The sequence below is a fragment of the Erythrolamprus reginae genome, chromosome 12, assembly GCF_031021105.1.
Source record: "Erythrolamprus reginae isolate rEryReg1 chromosome 12, rEryReg1.hap1, whole genome shotgun sequence".
NCBI classification, from domain to species: Eukaryota; Metazoa; Chordata; class Lepidosauria; order Squamata; family Dipsadidae; genus Erythrolamprus; species Erythrolamprus reginae.
In genome coordinates, this window is record NC_091961.1 from 3,068,013 (window position 1) to 3,087,338 (window position 19,326).

General features: G+C 43.8%; 2 protein-coding genes across 6 annotated transcripts in view; one reads left to right on the forward strand and one right to left on the reverse strand.

Annotated features, from left to right (window-relative positions):
• Window positions 1–3,911, reverse strand: part of LOC139174613 (N-acetylglucosamine-6-sulfatase-like) — a 30,008-nt gene extending 26,097 nt beyond the window's left edge. Inside the window, exon 1 of the mRNA XM_070765080.1 lies at window positions 3,317–3,911. Coding sequence (XP_070621181.1) covers window positions 3,317–3,487 — 171 coding nt within the window. The 5' untranslated portion in view covers window positions 3,488–3,911. The remainder of the gene's footprint in view (window positions 1–3,316) is intronic.
• Window positions 3,771–17,200, forward strand: POLM (DNA polymerase mu). Of its 5 annotated transcripts, none has more exons than XR_011560394.1 (12): window positions 3,771–3,954; window positions 4,712–4,937; window positions 6,381–6,570; window positions 8,242–8,340; window positions 9,013–9,183; window positions 10,175–10,246; window positions 11,235–11,355; window positions 13,006–13,138; window positions 13,759–13,857; window positions 14,774–15,067; window positions 16,573–16,656; window positions 16,941–17,200. XR_011560394.1 is itself a non-coding variant. In XM_070765076.1 (12 exons), exons 1-12 carry the CDS (start codon window positions 3,792–3,794, stop codon window positions 17,025–17,027), a joined length of 1,743 nt encoding a protein of 580 aa, XP_070621177.1. In that variant the 5' UTR covers window positions 3,781–3,791; the 3' UTR covers window positions 17,028–17,200. The 5 variants fall into 5 exon arrangements, 3 of the variants coding, with proteins under 3 accessions (XP_070621177.1, XP_070621178.1, XP_070621180.1); XR_011560395.1 differs by having other exon boundaries at window positions 4,715–4,937; XM_070765076.1 differs by having other exon boundaries at window positions 3,781–3,954; window positions 13,759–13,861.
• The last annotated feature ends 2,126 nt before the right edge of the window (window positions 17,201–19,326 follow it).

The following is a 19,326-nucleotide window of genomic DNA, read 5'->3' on the forward strand; positions in this document are numbered from 1 at the left end:
TTCTGGTGTGTGTGTGCCCCGCGAGATCATCAGCTTTCTTTCGCATGTGTGCTGCAGGGCCCAAAACCAGCCTGCACAACAGCCAACTGATTGTCGGGTGTGCACGCAGGCCAGAACCTGAAAGTTCGAATTTTCCAGAGTGTGATTCCCTTCCTGCGCATGGCAGTGCCCAAAAACATCTTGTGCATGCGCGCCAGCCAACTGATAGTCAAGCACGCATACTTGCTAGAGTTTGGCTTTTCCAAAACGTGGCCCCAACTAGTGCACATGCGCACATGACGTTTCCGCACGACTTTGTCGGCACTCGGGGCTGGAAAGGTTCACCATCACTGGTTTAGGGTCTCCTGTTTGGGCCGGGGGGGTTGGACTAGGTGCATAGTTCCCTCTAAGCTGAGCAGTGAGCAATCGCTCACTTAAAAATCATCATCAACTCAGAGTTTTCCAAACCTGCCCAGAAGCCGAGAGGGAAAGAGTGAGAGGGAAGGAGAGAGAGAGGAAGAGAGAGAAACAGATAGAAAAAAGAGAGGAAGGAAAAGAGAAAGAAAAAGAATGGGAGTAAGGAAGAGAGAAAGAACATCAAAATCTAGTTTGAAACTAGCTCAACTATTTAAGTGACATTTTGATATTGATAGAGTTGCCCTATTATGAGCTCACTGTTATAGACACACAGTACAGTGTTTTATTTTGAAATTCTCTCAGGCAAAACAGGGTGGGTTTTTTGTTTGTTTGTTTGTTTGTTTGTTTATCTATTTATTTATGTAATATTTCTGTGCCGCCCAGTCCCAAAGGGACTGCTGCTCAGACACTATACTTTTCCACACACCCCCCAAAAAAAAAATTAGAGGGAACACTGACTAGGTGACCTATGAAGTCCCTTCAAACAACACAAGGGTTGTGTTTGATCTTGGAGTGGGGTAGGTATGGCCTGCTCAAGGTTACTCGTGTCAGGGGCACCTATAGAGGCCCAAGGGCTCGGCCAGCAAAAACAGGCTCCCAAGCTCTGTTTCCCCCAGTGACCTGCCGTCCTCTTCCCTCGAAAACGGAGCTTGCGAGGGCCACACGGAGGGCTAAACTGAGCTCCATTTTGATCAGCAGAGGCACTGCGGGCTGGTCCTTCGCTGTTTCTAAGGTGGCCCGCAGGCCGGATCCAATGAAGGGCTACCAAAATTTTTACTACCACACTGTGGGCATGGCTTATGTAGGGCGCCCTGCATTTTCTTTCAACATCTTTCGGTGCAAATTGGGTACTCTGGGGTATTATGGAGAACCAATGAAAGTCAACAACTGATTACTTTTAAATAACATTGACAAGCAAGCTGCGAGAGCAGTCATGGGCTTACCTAGGTATGCCCATGTTTCACCAACATTCCGCAGTCTGCACTGGTTGCCGATCAATTTCCGGTCACAATTCAAAGTGTTGGTTATGACCTTTAAAGCCCTTCATGGCATCGGACCAGAATATCTCCGAGACCGCCTTCTGCCGCACGAATCCCAGCAACTGATTAGGTCCCACAGAGTGGGCCTTCTCCAGGTCCCGTCAACTAAACAATGTCGGTTGGCGGGCCCCAGGGGAAGAGCCTTCTCTGTGGCGGCCCCGACTCTCTGGAATCAACTCCCCCCAGAGATTAGAACTGCCCCTACTCTCCTTGCCTTTCGTAAGCTCCTTAAAACCTACCTTTGTCGTCAGGCATGGGGGAACTGAGACATCTCCCCCGGGCATATACAATTTATGCATGGTATGTTTGTATGTATGTTTGCTTAGTAAATGGGTTTTTTAAAATATTTTAAACTATAATTTAGATTTGTCATGAATTGTTATATTTTGTTGTGAACCGCCCCGAGTCTGCGGAGAGGGGCGGCATACAAATCTAAATAATAATGGAGGGAGGAGGGGTGAGCAGGGCAGGTTCTTAAGGTCTGTTCTGTTGCCAACTCTTCACAATGTTCCTTGCAAAGTAGGAGGCAGCCCAGCTCAGTAAACACTCTGGAAGGGTGCTATTGTTGCGTGTTGCAACACCAACATTGCCAAAGTCCAGATAGATTGCGTCTCTGCCACCCATAATATCCAAGAGAAGGAATCTGCAACCTTGCGAGATTTCTTCCCTATTTTGCCTTGATTACTGCAATGCGCTCTACATGGGGCTACGTTGAAGAGTGTTTGGAGGCTTCAGCTGATGCAAAATGCAGCGACGTGCGAAATTGCAGGCACACCAAGATACACCCGTATCACACCAACTCTACGCGAGCTGCATTGGTTACCAGTTAGTCTCCGGGCTCAATTCAAGGTGTTGGTTATTACCTTTAAAGCCCTAAATGGCTTGGGGCCAGGCTACTTATGGGACCGCCTCCTGCCTCATACCTCGCTGCAGCCAGTAAGGGCCCCCAGAGTTGGTCTTCTCCAGGTGCCATCCGCCAAACAATACCGGCTGGTGGGACCTCGGGGAAGAGCCTTCTCTGTGGTGGCTCCAACCCTTTGGAACCAACTGCCCCCAGAGATCTGCACTATCACCACCCTACCGGTTTTCTGGAAAGCCATTAAGACCTGGCTTTTCCGGCGGGCCTAGAATTAAGAATGTGTGTATGTATGGTTTTCAAGTTTACTCCTTTCCTTACAGTATTTTTATAATATTGGCTATTGTATCATTGTTATATTTTTATTGTTTTTTCGTAATTATTGTTAGCCACCCTTAGTCCTATTGGAGTGGGTGGCATACAAATATATATATATATGTGTGTGTGTGTGTGTGTGTGTGTGTGTGTAGATTGTTCTGAGTTTGGGTTTTGCTCCATGTAATATACATATACATACATGTTTTTGCGGAATTTGAAAATTAAGGGAGACTAGGATAGATATTATATATTATATTATATATATAAGTGAGACTAGGAGATATACATACATACATACATACATACATACATACATACATACATATGTAGATTGTTCTGAGTTCGGGTTTTGCCCCGTGTAATATTTTGAGTGTCTATGCGACGTTTCGGTGAAATCACATTCACCATCATCAGGCTGAAGTTTTAAGCTTCGTGTTGCTGTAAATATGAATATGCATATATGTATATACATATGTAAATAAATATGTATGTATATAAAATGTAAATAAATATAATTATAAGAAAGGAAGGAAAGGAAGGAAGGAAAGAAGAAGGAAAGGAAAGGAAGGGAGGGAAGGAAGAAATCTGCGCGCGGTCCCCCGGCCCTTCCCAAGACAACGCCCAGCGTAGGCAGCAGGTAGAGGTTTGGGGCTGGGCGTGACGCTTCCGCGGGGGCGCAACTCCGCCACGGAGGTTCGAGGCTTACCATTCCCCCCAGCACCAGATCCTGGTCGTCGGTGAGGATGAGGAGGATGTTGGCCCTCTTTCCTCCGCCGCCTTCTCCGCGTCCCGCACTCAGGAGCAGCAGGGCCAGCAGCAGGGGCCCCGGCAGCCCCTCCCGTCCCCCCAAAGCTCTCCCGGCCCGCGTGGGCAGCATCCCCGCTCCGTGGAAGGGGCCCTTCGGCTCCGCGTCTTAAGACCGGCGAACGCCGCTCCCAACTTCCCACGCAGCCAGGAGAGGCACAAACACGCGCACAAACACACACACCCAAGCGCTCACCGACACACACAGACACCCAGCGCTAACAAACCCACAAGCGAAGGAATTCACTCAGCGCTGCGCTGCGCTTCGCTTGGCTGCGGCGGGAGAAAGTGACGCGCTTTCACTTTCGCTTCGCGCGGCTTGGGAATCCAGGCGGGCAGGCGCGGCGGCCTTTTTAAGCCAGGCGTGGCTGATTTGCATGAGGGGGCGGGTCTTCTGTGCAGCTGGAACAGATTCTGGCACCTGGAAGGGGGGGCTCCTCCCTTCCCCCCTCCCTCCGCCCTGCTTTCTTTCTTTCTTTTTTGGTTCCTTGCGCTGCTTTGGGCTCTCGGCGGCTTGCGGGAGAAAAAGACGCGCGGAAGGTTTGCGGGGATCACTTTCTCTCTCCGAGGCTGGGAGGGGGGAGGGGGAGGCTGTCCACCCGCCCGCCCTTCCCCCATCCTTCTCCCCCCCCAACTGACCGAGATACACTACTTGACTGTGGTTTGTTTGTTTGTTTATTCGTTTGTTATCTTAATGTATGCGCAGAGTATTCCTTGTTTTATCAAGGTTGTGCACGCAGAAACGTTTGCTTGAGAGTGGTTGCGAGTGTCACGCGCGGATGCACTAACGAAAGTTAAAGTTTACTTTGAGAAATAGGTATAAACATAAAAACATGAGCAAAGTTAGTAGTACAGATAAATGAGGGCGATAGGACAATAAGACAGGGACGGTAGGCCCAATGGTGCACTTTCCCTCCCTTTCCTCTCCGTCTCCCTCTCCTCCTTTCCTCTTTTTCTTTCTTTCTCTCTCTCTTTCTCTTCTCTCTTCTCTCTTTGACTCTTTCTCCTTCCTTCCTCCCTTCCTTCCTTCTTTCTTCTCAGTGCATTATTATCCATTTCTACTACATAAAGATACACACGCATACATGCCTCTTCTAAAATTATACACATTCAACCTCCTTTACTGCGGTAGGAAAAACATACCCAGAGCCCAGAAGGGAAAAAAAGAAAAAAAATTCTACCGGTTCTGTGTACCTAACCAAAATCTTTCTGCCGCTTCTGCATAACTGACCCTACTCGTAGGAGCCCATCCCTGGGCGTATGTTAGTAATGATAATAAATAGTTTGTTTCTCCCAGTAGGCTTCTCTGGAGAAGGAAGACTCCGTCCCATTATGGCCCAACTGCCAGTGAAGAAACGGTGCCCACCTCGGGCTAAGCCGGGTCAGCCAGCTAACTCCGAGTACCCAGTGCGTTTCCCCGAAGTGGTGGTTGGCCTGGTTGAGAAGAGGATGGGCAGCAGCCGGAAAACGTTCCTCACCTCCTTGGCTCGCAGCCGAGGCTTCTGTGTAGATGATCCCTGCAGGTAAGTGTGGGTGGGATGAAGGGCCAGGAAGATGTAAGCCAGGGGTATCAAACTCAAGGCCTGGGGGCCGGATCTGGCCGGATCTGGGTATTTAAATCTGGCCTGCAGAGCGGCCCTGGAAATAGCAAAGGGACGGCCCATTGGTGCTTCTGCCAGTGAAAAATGGCCTCTGAGCTCCATTTTCGGCTGCCACAGCCTCCTGCAGGCCTCTGCCAGTAAAAATTGAGCTTGGGAGGGCCGCATGTGGCTGCATTTTACTCCCATCCTCCCCCAGGCTTTTATATTTTATGTTTGGTATGTATGTGCTGTATGGCTTTAATTGATGGGGTTTTATATATGTTTTTTAATAATTTGTTTTACTGCTATATTGTTTTATTATTGTTGTGAGCCACCCCGAGTCTTCGGAGAGGGGCGGCATACAAGTCCAATAAATTATTATTATTATTAATTATTTTTTTTATTTTTTATTGTATAAAATACACACACACAAAAGAAAAGAAAATAGGAAATTAAGGGCGGGAAAAGGAATAAGTACAGGGGGTGTGGAATACAAGGGGAAAGAGAAAAAGAAAGAAAGGGGGCGTTAGCGCTATGCACAAAACAGTTGGGTTTGCAACATATAAATAAGCTAACAATGAATGTTTGTTTGTATTAAAAGTACTATAGCTTCAAAAGGTCGTGTTGCAAATTGCTATAAGAGGGAGCCAGACAGCATGATTCTCTCTCTCTCTGCTCTCTGTTCTTTTCTGCTGATTCATTGTGACTGATGTAGTAAGCAGTAGTAAGATAGTTTAATGTGTTTGTAAGCTGTAATGTATGTCTGATATGTAAGACAAAGACAGGCTTGTAATAATATTATTGTATTGAGAGATATTGACTGGTTTGAATGTGAATGACCGGACTGTTTAACCTGACTGTGCTATTTCTAAAGTAAACACTATTTTATATATTTTAATGTGTACTAATAATATTTATTTATTAATAATAATTACTCCTATCTCTTGGATATTTGCTAGAATCCCACATTTTCCTCCGTGCCTGTCCTTGATAACTCAAGGGTTCCCCACATTCCTTAACAGGGGCATTAACTTGAAATTCTTCCTAACTCAATACAAGATAAACACACTCCAGTCTCAACTTTTTGCTTTCAAACATTAATATACATAACTAGTGATTTCTGTAACACCAAATCTTTCTAATCAACAGAACCAAGAGTGAAATTTCTGTTGTTGTTTTTCTTAACAAGCACAAATTCCAAAAGTGGTCTATAAATAAGAACATATTTTCTTCTTTAAATAAAGTAATCAAGTTTGCCTCCCTTGCTATGAAAATAATATGTTTTTCTATTTGCACCTAATAATTTGAAACCAAAACAGTTTCCAGAGCTGACCTCAAACCTGCGATTCACCCCTAGATCAGTTTATCTTTGTTTTTTCATCCTAGTGAGACAGTGACTCACATTGTGTCTGAAGGCAATTCGGGAGACGAGGTGGTTGAGTGGCTGAAGAAGAATGGGAAGCCACTTGCCAAAAGTGTAGGAGATCGTGGGCCAGCTCTGCTGGACCTCAGCTGGTTCACTGAGAGCATGGGTGCTGGGCGGCCCCTTGAGATTGAACCCAGGCACCGTCTGAAGGTAGGACAGTCTCCTTACAGGTGGCCTTTGTTAGTACTCTGTACATAACAGTTGGGTTTGGCAATATATAAACAAGCTAACAATGAATGCTTCTATGTATTGAAACACTCTGGCTTTCAGAGTTAGTGTTGGAGATTGCCACTAGAGGGAGCCAGAAATGTGATTCTTATACGTTGTGTGTGTGTTCATATTTTATAAAATCAATAAAAAAATTTACCGGCAATAAAAAAGAAAAAGAAATGTGATTCTCTCTGTGTGTGTTTTTAGGCTCATTTTGTGCTGATTCATTGTGACTGCTGTAGTAAGAATTGTGTGTTCGATGATTGTTTATGTATTTGTAAGCTGTACAAGTATTGTTAATGTATTGAGAGTTATTGACTGATTTGACTGTATATGACTAGACCAGTGATGGAGAACCTATGGCACGGGTGCCACAGGTGGCATGCCGAGCCATATCTGCTGGCACACGAGCCATTGCCCTAGCTCCGCTCCAATGTGCATGTATGTGCCAGCCAGCTGATTTTTGGCTCGCACAGAGGCTCTGGGAGGGCGTTTTTGGCTTCCAGAGAGCCCTCGGGGGGGATGCGGAGGGCGTTTTTATCTTCCTTTGGCTCCAGGGAAGCCTTTGGAGCCTGGGGAGGGCAAAACATGAGTCTACTGGGCCCACCAGAAGTTGGGAAACAGGCTATTTCTGGCCTCCAGGGAGCCCCCAGTGGGCTGGGGAAGCTGTTTTCGCCCTCCCCAGGCATTGAATTATGGGTGTGGGCACTTGCACAAGTGCAATAGCGGGCACACATGCTCTTTTGGCATCCGCGGAAACAAAGGTTCGCCATCACTGGACTAGACTGTTTACCTTGACTATGATACGTGCTAAATACTATTGTATACATTTAAATGTATCTGGTTTGTATGACTGAGCCTACTGACTTGCCCACTGGATATCTGCTAGAATTCCAGGTTTCCTTTGCGTATGTGCATCCTTGATAACTCAGGGTCAGACTCCTTAAGAGCCTTTTGGGATGGTCTTCAAGAGCAAAGCTGTAGCTTTTCACCTGCATGTCTTTCATCTGGCTCTGCTCAGGGATGGGCCAGCCACCTTTTGTATGTGGTACCCGAAAGGAAACCATCCTCTGAATTCAAGGCAAAATCCCTCGATTAAAAGGAAAGGTAGTGATAAAAACTTATTTTGTCATCCTTGCTGAAGGTTTATTTCATTTGACTCAGTATTCTCTGTGAACCAGCCATTGTGGTTAGTAAAGTATGAATTAGTGTAGTGTGTGTACTAATACCGTGGCTGGGGAATTCTGGGAGTTGAAGTCCAAATATCTTCAAGTTGCCAAGGTTGGGAAACACTGGCTTAAGCAACACAACTTGTGGTGTTTAAACCAGCCATTATTGGTTGGCCTTAAGTCTTGCTCCCTCTTTCCTACCTTCCATCTTCCTTTCCCCTTTCCTCCTTTTCTTCCCTTCCCTTTCTCCTTCCCTTCTTCCTTTCCTTTTTCCCTCCCTTCCCCACCTTCCTTCCTTCCTTCCTTCCTTCCTTCCCCATGGTTTCTGAGATTTGCTGGAATGTGAATCAGGAAATAAGCAACATATTGCAGTTTTATTGTGGCTTCCATTGAAGGAGGACTTAAACCTTCTCAAGCACCTTGCCTGATCCCTCTTGTCCAGGTGGCCACTCCCGCAGAGCCGCTAGAAGAAAAGGGCCAGGTGGCTCCCTACATCTGCCAGAGACGGACTCCCTTGCTCCACCACAACTCTGCACTCACGGTAACCTGTCTTAATCAAGACCAGTCAACCTCACCAACTTAAGAGAGGGGTGGACATCAATCCCCAGAAATTCCCAACTCAGCAATTTGACTATTTTGTGATTTCGATTTCCAGCCACAATATTGGCCACAAGATATAAACCATGTTGGGGGTCGAGTCTGAGCCAGGTTCAAAATAGTTCAAGATAGTTTGATGCCTGAACCCTGGTGCTATCCACCTTCGATGGAATTTACCTGTAAAAATCTAACTCAGCTTCTCCAGGTTTACAGTCCTCATTGCTGTGCACCTAAAGAGGCTGAGCTAGATTTTTGCAGGTGAAGTACATTCAAATAGGAGGGACATACACTCGTTTTGGGCCAGACTAAGCTCAAAGCTTCTGACTTCCTATGCCTCCTTCTGTGAATTTTCCAAAAGAATCCATAATTAATTCATGAGCCACGAGCCAAACCTCAAAAGAAATACAGCCATTTATTAGGAGCGACATTTCAGCAATTCTATGCTGGCTGGAGAATTCTGGGAGTTGAAGTCCACAAGTCTTAAAGTTGACAAGTTTGGGGACCCCGAATTGGAAGGTGGAGAGGTCTAAGGGTTCGGACCCTCTTTGGAGGGCTTGGACTTGGTCTGGAGAAAGGCTTCTCCGGGTTTCTAATGTTACTGCCTGCCTATTGCTAGGATGCCCTGGAAACCATGGCGGAAGAGGCGAAGTTCAGTGGCAGTGAGGTCCGCAGCCTGGCCTTTTCCAGGGCGGCTTCGGTGCTGAAGGCCCTGCCCTGGAAGGTGGGCAGGATTCAGCAACTCCACACCGTGCCCTGCATTGGAGACCATTCACGGAGAATCGTCCAGGTAGAGGAACGCTCGTGTCATCTGGTCCCATGCGGGCATTCTGACCTCCCTGTTCATTCTGCATTGTGGTGCCCCTAGTTTGTAAACTATCCTTCGTCCCTCCCTTCTTCCCTCCCTCCTGCTCCTCTTCTCCTTGTCCTCCTTCTTTTCCTTATCTTCTTTCTCTTTCTCCTTCTCCTTCTTTTCTCCTTCTCCTTCTCTTTGTCTTTTTCTTTGTCTTTCCTTTTCTCTTTCTCTTTCTCCTCCTTCTCCTCCTTCTTCTCTTTGTCCTCTGTCCCTTTCTTCCTCTCTTTCTCCTTTCTCCTCCTCTTCCTCCTCTCCTCCCCCTCCTCTTCTCCTCTCTTTCTCCTTCTCCTTCTTGTCCTCCTCCTCCTTTTCTCCTTCTCCTTGTACTCTTCTTTCTCTTTCTCCTTCTCTTTCTCCTCCTCCTCCTCCTTCTTCTCTTTGTCCTCTGTCTCTTTCTTCCTCTCTTTCTCCTTCTTTCTCCTCCTCTTTCTCCTCTCCTCCCCCTCCTCTTCTCCTTCTCCTCTCTTTCTCCTTCTCCTTCTTGTCCTCCTCCTCCTTTTCTCCTCCTTCTCTTTGTCTTTTTCTTTGTCTTTCCTTTTCTCTTTCTCTTTCTCCTCCTTCTCCTCCTTCTTCTCTTTGTCCTCTGTCTCTTTCTTCCTCTCTTTCTCCTTCTTTCTCCTCCTCTTTCTCCTCTCCTCCCCCTCCTCTTCTCCTTCTCCTCTCTTTCTCCTTCTCCTTCTTGTCCTCCTCCTTTTCTCCTTCTCCTTGTACTCTTCTTTCTCTTTCTCCTTCTCTTTCTCCTCCTCCTCCACCATGGAGAAGCCAGATTCAACTTAACAACCATATTACTTACTTAACAACTGCAGTGATTTCAGGGAAGTCGTAAAACTCATTTAACAACTGTTCCGCTTAGGGACAGAAATGTTGGACTCAGTCGTGGTTATAAGTCAAAAACCGCCTGTGGATGTTTGTGTCTTCCCAACAGGAAATGCTGGAAGATGGGACCTCTGCAGAGGTGGAGGAAGTCAGACAGTCGGAGAGATACCAGACGATGAAGGTGTGGACGGAGGCCCTGTGTGGCCAGTGGCTGCTGCTGGAGTTGGGGGAGCCCATGGCATGGAATTTGGGGGATGGCTTTTCATGCATCACTATTGCCAGAGACTCGCTCCCTGAATCCTGGATGCATTGTTGGTTTGGGGAGATTTTAACTTCCTAAAGTTTTGGAGTGCCAATGCAAGTTTCTAATCCTCAGTGTACTCCAAGATCAAGATATTTGCTGACATTTCAATCCCCGAGTTTAAAAAAAAATACGTTTTTAGATCGATAGTTCAGGAAAGTACTTTTTTTACATGCAAAAAGGATGTTGAGACTCTACAGAAAGTGCAGAGAAGAGCCACAAAGATGATTAGGTGACTGGAGGCTAAAACATATGAAGAACGGTTGCAGGAACTGGGCAGGGCTAGTTGAATGAAAAGAAGGACCAGGGGGGATATTATAGCCGTGTTCCAGTATCTCAGGGCTTGCCACAAGAAGAGGGAGTCAAGCTATTCTCCAAAGCACCTGAGGGTAGAACAAGAAGCAATGGGTGGAAACTAAACAAGGAGAGAAGCAACTTAGAACTAAGGAGAAATTTCCTGACAGTCAGAATGGTTGATCTGTGGAACAGCTTGCCTCCAGAAGTTGTGGGTGCTCCAACACTGGAAGTTTTAAAGAAGAGGTTGGATAACCATTTATCTGAAGTGGTGTAGGGTTTTCTGTCTAAGCAGAGGGTTGGACTAGAAGACCTCCAAAGTCCCTTCCAACTCTGTTATTCTATTCTATATTCTATTCTATATTCTGTTTTTGGTGGTTTTCTTGTAGACCTTTCCTTACCAGCGCACTGATGATATTATCCAGTTTGGTAGCGAAATGTCTGCAGGAAAAACAACCAATCTCAGAGTGGCACCAAGGACCCCACATTTCCTCCTATGTTCTTGGCCAGTTACATGGACCTTTTGCTTACCCAGACAGGGAAGGTGTTTGAAGAAATTTCTTTTTCTCCCTAGCTTTTCACGAAGATCTTTGGAATCGGGGTAAAGATAGCCAGCCATTGGTATCAGGAAGGGCTCAGGACGCTTGCCGACGTGCAGCTGCACCAGGTCAAACTCAACAAAGAACAACAAGCAGGTGAGCGATTCATGCAAAAGGGAAGTCATTTTTATTTACCGTATTTTTCGGAATATAAGACGCAGCTTAGTTTTTGGGGAGGAAAATAGGGAAAAGAATCTGCTTACCAGGAATCTGGCTAGTGTCCTTAGTCTGGTCAGCTTATTTTATCCCCTGGTTAAGGGCTTAAAAATATTATTCTGAGAGAGTAACAATGAAAGAGCTTGCAAGCCAGTAAGAGCTGGGAATATCATTAGCACTTGGAAAAAAACAGTCTGAGCAATTAGAGCAATGGAAAAAAAACCTGCAAAGATTTAAGGCTTGGAAAACATTCTTCCTTGCAGAGAGTAACAATGAAAGAGCTTGCAAGTCGGTAAAAGCTGGGAACATTGTTAGCACTTGGTTAGGTCTGGAAAGAAACTTACTCGGAGCAAGTTAGAGTAATGAAAAAAACCCTGCAAAGACTTAGGGCTTGGAAAACATTCTTCTTTGCAGAGAGTAACAATGAAAGAGCCTGCAAGATAAGAGCTGGGAAGATCGTTAGCAGTTAGTTAGGGCTGAAAAAAAGCTACATTCAGAGTATAAGACGCACCCTAATTATCAGCCTCTTTTAGGGCGGAAAAAGATGCATCTTATACACCGAAAAATGGCCCCTTTGGAAGCCCCCTATTACAGCAACAGCACAGGAGATTAGAAGATGGAGAGGATGATTGTGGTTTCGCCTCAGCATGGGGTGGACAATATCTCAATTGCAAAGGGTTTTTTTGGTGTGAGCAGTAAATTATTCGGTATGTCATTACATTATTAGCCTGTTCCACTTCTCTATCGCAATTGCCTTTAGAAATGATTCTACGCTTTTTAGACACGTTAAGAAGAGAAAAAGAAAACACCACATATAGCAAACAAGTGGGGAGTTTCCCTGTCAACCAAAGGTCATTATCAAATATAATCATAGTAAACATCATTTCCCAAAGTTTTTATGTCACTCTCTAATTGATCGTTCTGTTTCAAATAGTACTTCTATTTTCAATTGAACAATTATACGATATTCTATAAGGCTTTTTATGGAAGTGTTTTTGGAAATGTCGACATATGAACCCTGGTCCTTAAATTACATTTCTATCCATCTGACATAGAACAGCTTGTTCCAGAATCCAGATGGTCATTAGATGCCTCTTAATGACTTGGGTTCCTCTTCTTCTTCCTCTTCCCCTTCTTTTCCTTCCTCCCTTCCTTCCTTCCTTTTCTTCTTTTCCTTCTCCTCCTCCTTCTTCACTTTCTTCTCCTTCTCTTCCTCCTCTTTTTTCCCTCCTCCTCCTCCTCCTCCTCTTCTTCTTTCCTCCTCCTCCTCCTCTTCCTTCCTTTTCTTCTTCTCCTCCTTCTTCTTCTCTTTCTTCTCCTTCTTCTCTTCCTCCTCTTTTTTCCCTCCTCCTCCTCTTCCTTCCTTCCTTCCTTCCTTTCTTTTCTTCTCCTCCTCCTTCTTTTTCTCTTTCTTCTCCTTCTCTTCCTCCTCTTTTTTCCTCCTCCTCCTCCTCTCCTCCTCTTCTTCTTTCCTCCTCTTCCTCCTCTTCCTTCCTTCTTTTTCTTCTCTTCCTCCTCTTCTTTTCTCATCTCCTCCTCCTCTCCCCCTCCTTTCCTCCTCCTTTTCTTCTTCCCTCCTCTTCTCTGCAGGACTTCTTCATTATGAAGACCTCAATACCCCCGTGGAGCTCTGGGAAGCCGAGGCCATCAGCCAGGTGGTCCGCAAGGCGATTGAACAGATTTTACCTGGCGCGACAATCACACTGACTGGAGGATTTAGGAGGTGAGTAGATTTTTGTGGGACTTGTTGTCTAGTTTTGAAGTAAACAATCGCTCCCAGCCAAAACTCCCAGGGGAGAACAAACGTAATTTTATTTACTACTTTGCATCACACACATGTAGGTACAGTGGATGCACCTTAAGTCACCAATGTGTTTTCTTTAGATTCCCTGTTGCCCTTGCAAATTTACCTCCCACCTTTTCCTCCTTGGCTTATTTATTTAATTTATTTATTAGATTTGTATGCCACCCCTCTCCGAAGATAATAATTAGTAATAATAATGTGATTATAATATTTTTCTCTGCATCCAACCAAGGGGGATGTATGTTGTTGATGCAGCAATGTTTTGTACTGTTAAGAATGTTAAATGTCAATAAAAATGAACTTGACCAGGAAAAAAGCAACATGAAGAAAACAAACTTCCAGCAGACGTGGTAGATAAATCCACAGGAACTGAATGTAAACATGCCTGGGATAAACATAGATCCATTGTAAGATAAAATACAGAAAATAGTATAAGGGCAGACTAGATGGACCACGAGGTCTTTTTCTGCCGTCAGACTTCTATGTTTCTATGTTTCTAATTTGTTGTGACCATCTGTCTCTCTTTCCCCCCACCACAGAGGGAAGCCACGTGGCCACGACGTGGACCTGCTCATCACCCATCCTTCCGAAGGTGAAGAAATGGGGCTCTTGCCCAAAGTCATCGCTGTCTTGGAAAGGCAGGTCAGCCAAGTCTGGGATGCAAAGTGGCAAGGGAGGATCTGGCAAAACGGGCAGGTCTTTTGTTTTTTTTTTACAAAAAAAATATTTTATTATAAACATACATAAACAAATATAAACAAAACATTTTAAAAACATTGAACGAAGTGTGGCAGTCCTGTTTCTTATTTTCTATAGTGGTATTTCTATATAACCATCATTTCTATATTACCATCATCATCAAAAACTTCAGAAGAGAAGGATTGAGGGGTAGTGATTTCTGAGAGTCTCAAAATGGGTGAACAGTGTGGTCAGGCGGTAGGGAAAGTGAGTAGAATGCTTGGCTGCATAGCTAGAGGTATAACAAGCAGGAAGAGGGAGATTGTGATCCCGCTGTATAGAGCGCTGGTGAGACCCCATTTGGAATAAATACTGTGTTCACTTCTGTAGACCTCACGTACAAAAAGATATGTTTCAAATTGAACAGGTCCAAAGACGGGCTACAAAAATGGTGGAAGGTCTTAAGCATAAAACGTATCAGGAAAGACTTCATGGACTCAATCTGTAGAGTCTGGAGGACAAAAGGAAAAGGCGGGACATGATCGAAACATTTAAATATGTGAAAGGGTTAAATAAGGTTCAGGAGGGAAGTGTTTTCAATAGGAAAGTGAACACAAGAACAAGGGGCCACAATCTGAGGTTAGTTGGGGGAAAGATCAGAAGCAACGTGAGAAAATATGATTTTACTGAAAGAGTAGTAGATGCTTGGAACAAACTTCCAGCAGATGTGATTGGTAAATCCATAGTAACTGAATTTAAACCTGCCTGGGGTAAACATAGATCCACCCTAAGATAAAATACAGGGCAGACTAGATGGACCAGGAGGTCTTTTTCTGCCATCAATTGTCTATGTTTTCATGGATTCTCTCTCCTCAGGGCTTCTTGCTGTATCATAGTTTCCACCGGAGCAGCCTCCTCTCCCTCGAAGATGAAGAGCTGTGGGTTAGCGGCAGTTCGAGCACCATGGACCACTTCGAACGCTGCCTGTCCATCTTCCATCTTGGGCCCCCAGCTGGAAGCCATCCAGGGACTGGGGCCGCTGGTGTCCAGATGCTTGACACCTCGATGGCGTCCGGCACATCCTGTCCCTGGAAAGCCGTGCGGGTGGACTTGGTTGTGACCCCCTCCAGCCACTTTCCGTTTGCTTTGCTCGGCTGGACCGGCTCACGGGTGAGTTCCACGTGGGTTGGGCCCTGAGTTTGAGCTTGGGCTGGTTTCGTCTTTATTTGAGGGTGATCTTGGGGGAAAGGTTGGTGTCAGAAGGTTCCAAAGGAGCTTTTACGAAGAAATCTTAGCCATTGCCCTTCTGTAATGCTGCAGAAGACTGGAATCAAATGCAGAACGGATATGTTAAAGAACTGGGGTGATTTAAAAAAAAAAAGAAATTTAATTCAGATTTCTGTAAAACCAAACACCCCAAGGCCTGTTCTGATTTGTTCCAGAGTGCATGGAATAATAGATCCATTAGAGAAAGGTGGAAGGGTTCTTCTAACTCTTTGATTATCTGGTTATCTTCTTGTTTGTTTTCAAAACTGTCTTACTTTCCTAGAAGCAATGGGTGGTAATTAATCAAGGAGAGAAGCAACTTAGAAGTAAGGAGAAGTTTCCTGTCAGTCAGAACAATTAATCAGTGGAACAGAAGTTTATTTATTTATTTATTTATTTATTTATTTTTATTTATTTATTTTGTCCAATACACAATGAGGGTTTTAGTGGGTATATGTCTATATACACATAATAAAATACATGGTGAAGGTTATAGAGGAGATACTTATAGTAAAATATATCTAAGAAAGAATAGAAAAGAAGGTATAGGAATAGAACATATCAATGAAAGAATAGAAGAAGAGATATAGAAAGAGAACATTTAGTTGCCTCCAGAAGTTGTGAATGCTCCAACACTGGAAGTTTTAAAGCAGATGTTAGATAACCATCAGTCTGAAGTAGTGTAGGGTTTCGTGCCTAAGCAGGGGGGTTGGACTAGAAGACCTCCAAGGTCCCTTCCAAATCTGAATGTTCAGTAGCCTGGCGTTCCTAGAAATGCCAAATTCATTCTCCAGCCTTCTAAAACCGATTCAAAGATTGGGAAGGAGCAGGTAATATTTCAGAGACGGGTCAGACTCCTCCATTCCCACATATTTTACATTCAAAGGAGCCTTTATTAATACAGTGTTCCCTCGATTTTCGCGGAGGATGCGTTCCGAGACCGCCCGCAAAAGTTGAATTTCCACGAAGTAGAGATGCGGAAGTAAAAACACCATTTTTGGCTATGAACAGTATCACAAGCCTCCCCTTAACACTTTAAACCCCTAAATTACCATTTCCCATTCCCTTAACAACCATTTACTCACCATTATTACAGGTACTCACCATTGAATAAGACACTTAGTGATCCTGATATTTATAAACATAATTATTTATTAACAATAATTATTTGTTTTGTTATTTATTTGCAAAAATTATTAGTTTGGCGATGACGTATGATGTCATCGGGCAGGAAAAACCGTGGTATAGAGAAAAAACCACGAAGTATTTTTTAATTAATATTTTTTGAAAAACCGTGGTATAGGCCATTCGCGAAGTTCGAACCCGCAAAAATCGAGGGAACACTGTAATGGGAATACTCTCGGCACTTCGCTTGGGACTAAGTTCTTTGATTTCCTTCCCTCTCCCAGAATTTTGAACGAGACCTCCGCCGTTTCTCTAAGCGGGAAAAGAAAATGACCCTCAACAGCCACGGCCTCTATCACCTGGAGCAGGTAAAGGATCCCTGGAGCAAGAATCTCAGGAAGGAAGGATTTTACGTTTGGTGTCTTTGGTAGTCCTTTTTTTTTTTCCCCCTGCAAAGCTTCTGTTATGTTCTAACACTGAGCCCTTCAGGAATCAAATGCAAGCCAATAATCCTTAATAATTAAGACTTAATTCTTAACAAAATACAATTGCGATTGGCAGTTTCCCAAGCCACGAGCAGGATGCAAAAATAAAACCAAAGAAAGAGTTTTTCACTGATCGATTAACGTCTATGTGTTTATTTATTTTTCAGAAAACTTTCCTGCCCGCTGCCTGCGAGGAAGATATTTTCCAACATTTAGGACTGGAGTATATATTGCCCGAGGAGAGAAATGCTTGAGCCACTGTTGTGCAAAGTCCTTTTTTCACCTTCCAGAATTTACAAATGAATGAGAATCACCCAGGTTATATTTCATATAAATCTCATGTGTTTGTGTGTGTGTGATCTAATACATGACTTATTTCTGGGTTGTATCAATGAAACTTTAGGAAATACATCACTTTTTTTTCATACTCTGTTGGTTTCTGTTTTGACTTTTTCTTCCTTAACATGGTGTACATGGTCCTCGAAATACAACCAGAATTTGTGGTCGTTAAGAGAATCACGGCCAGTTTTATCACATGATTGTTAAGGTATTGCTGCAGTCGTTAGGTAAATTCAAGTTGCCCCTTGGACTTTGGGCCATGCAGGGAAATTTTGCAACCTAGGTGGGTAAGATTCACTTGCAAACCCACTCTTGGCATGAATTCACTTCCTGATGCTTTGTTCAACGAGGCAGGAGACACACTTAGGTGAACCTCAGCCACAAAAACACATCATTGAACACCTGGTTCTTCATTTTGAACAGATCAGAATAACAGAGGTGGAAAGTGACCATGGAGGTCTTCTAGCCCAAACCCCTGCCTAGGCAGGAAACCCTACACCACTTCAGACAAATGGTTATCCCGTGTCTTCTTAAAAACCTCCGGTGTTGGAGCATCCACAACTTCTGGAGGCAACTTCCCTTCCGTTGGCTGATTGTTCTCATTGTCAGAAAATCCCTCCTTATTTCTAGGTTCAATCTCTCCTTGGTCAGTTTCCATCCATTATTCTTTTGTCTGGCCTTCAGCGCTTTTTATTTATATATTTATTTTGTCCAATACACAATACATATTGAAGAGAACAGACATGTAGTAATATATATAAAGAAAAGGACAGAAGAAAAAAATATAAAAAAAAAGAAGGAGGAAAAGATATATGGGATAAAGGAGAGACAATTGGACAGGGGACGGAAAATAGCTTTGGAAAATAGCTATCATCTTTCTCTCTTTCTCCCTTTTTATCTATCTATCTATCTATCTATCTATCTATCTATCTATCTATCTATCTAATCATCTATCTATCTATCTAATCATCTATCTATCTATCTATCTATCTATCTATCTATTCGTAAATTACTCAAGACCCACCTTTACCGCCAGGCATGGGGGAGTTGAGACACCTTCCCCCAGGCTTTTTATATTTATATTTGGTATGTATTTGTTGTTTGGTTTTTTAAATATGATAGGGTTTTTATATGCTTCTTTTTAATATTAGATTTGTTCTGCCATAATATTGTTTTTTATTATTGTTGTGAGCCGCCCCAAGTCTCCGGAGAGGGGCGGCCTACAAATGTAATTATTAATAATAATAATCATCGTCATCATCATCTATCTATCTATCTATCTATCTATCTATCTATCTATCTATCTATCTCATCTATCTATCTATCTTCTAACATCTCTCTCTCTCCTATCATCTCTCTCTATCTACCTACCTATCTACCTATCATCTCTCTCCCTTTCTCCTCTTTGAGGCAGCCCCTGAGATATTGGGAAATGCTTTCATGTTTCCCCTGGCCCTTCTCTTTGCTAGACCAGCCATGCCCAGTTCCTCCAACTGTTCATCGTACGTTTTAGCCTCCTGGCTCCTAATCATTCTGGTTCTTCATTTGGCTCTGAAAGTTTTGCCCAGGGGAGCAGGTCACAACAGCATTTACAAATGCAGGTGCTTCTAAAAGCTTGTGACACCAAGCACTAGCAACCGATCTGCTTCCTGCTCCCACCATGTTAAGGAGTGTGCAGAGTACTCTCTTAGTAGTCAAAGATACACAGAGGAAACATGGAGGTTTTCAGATACCCAGCTGACAGCCCAGAGATACTAGTAATAATTCAGTAACACAATCCAGTTACATTAAGTGTATAAAATACTATTTATTTTGACAAATATCTTAGTCAAGAACAGTCCTAGACATACACAGTTAAATCTCTCAGTACATATACAAAACCACAAGCCTTACTTGTTCAGCTTACATATACATAAACCATCGTTTGAACACACAGTTCTTACTACAGCATAGTCACAAAGACAAAACAGAAATAATAATGAATAGTGGAGAGTGAATCACGCTTCTGGCTCCCTTTTGTGGTGATCCGTAACACTAGCTTTTAAAGCAATAGTGTTCTAATACATTTAAGCATACATTGTGGGTTTGTTTTATATATTGCCAAACCCAGCTAGTTATGTACATAGTACTAAGACTCGTTCTGATAATACAGCCATATCTACAATTTTTGAAATTACTTTACACTGAATGCTTGTATTCAGCTTGTGGTCAACC

Excerpts from the sequence above, each read along its gene's own strand:
- POLM (XM_070765076.1), top strand. The coding sequence starts at position 3,792 with ATGAGGGGGCGGGTCTTCTGTGCAGCTGGAACAGATTCTGGCACCTGG. Across the intron at positions 3,955-4,711 it reads GAGAAAAAGACGCGCGGAAG|TAGGCTTCTCTGGAGAAGGA; the intron begins GTTTGCGGGGAT and ends TGTTTCTCCCAG. Across the intron at positions 16,657-16,940 it reads GCCTCTATCACCTGGAGCAG|AAAACTTTCCTGCCCGCTGC; the intron begins GTAAAGGATCCC and ends TTTATTTTTCAG.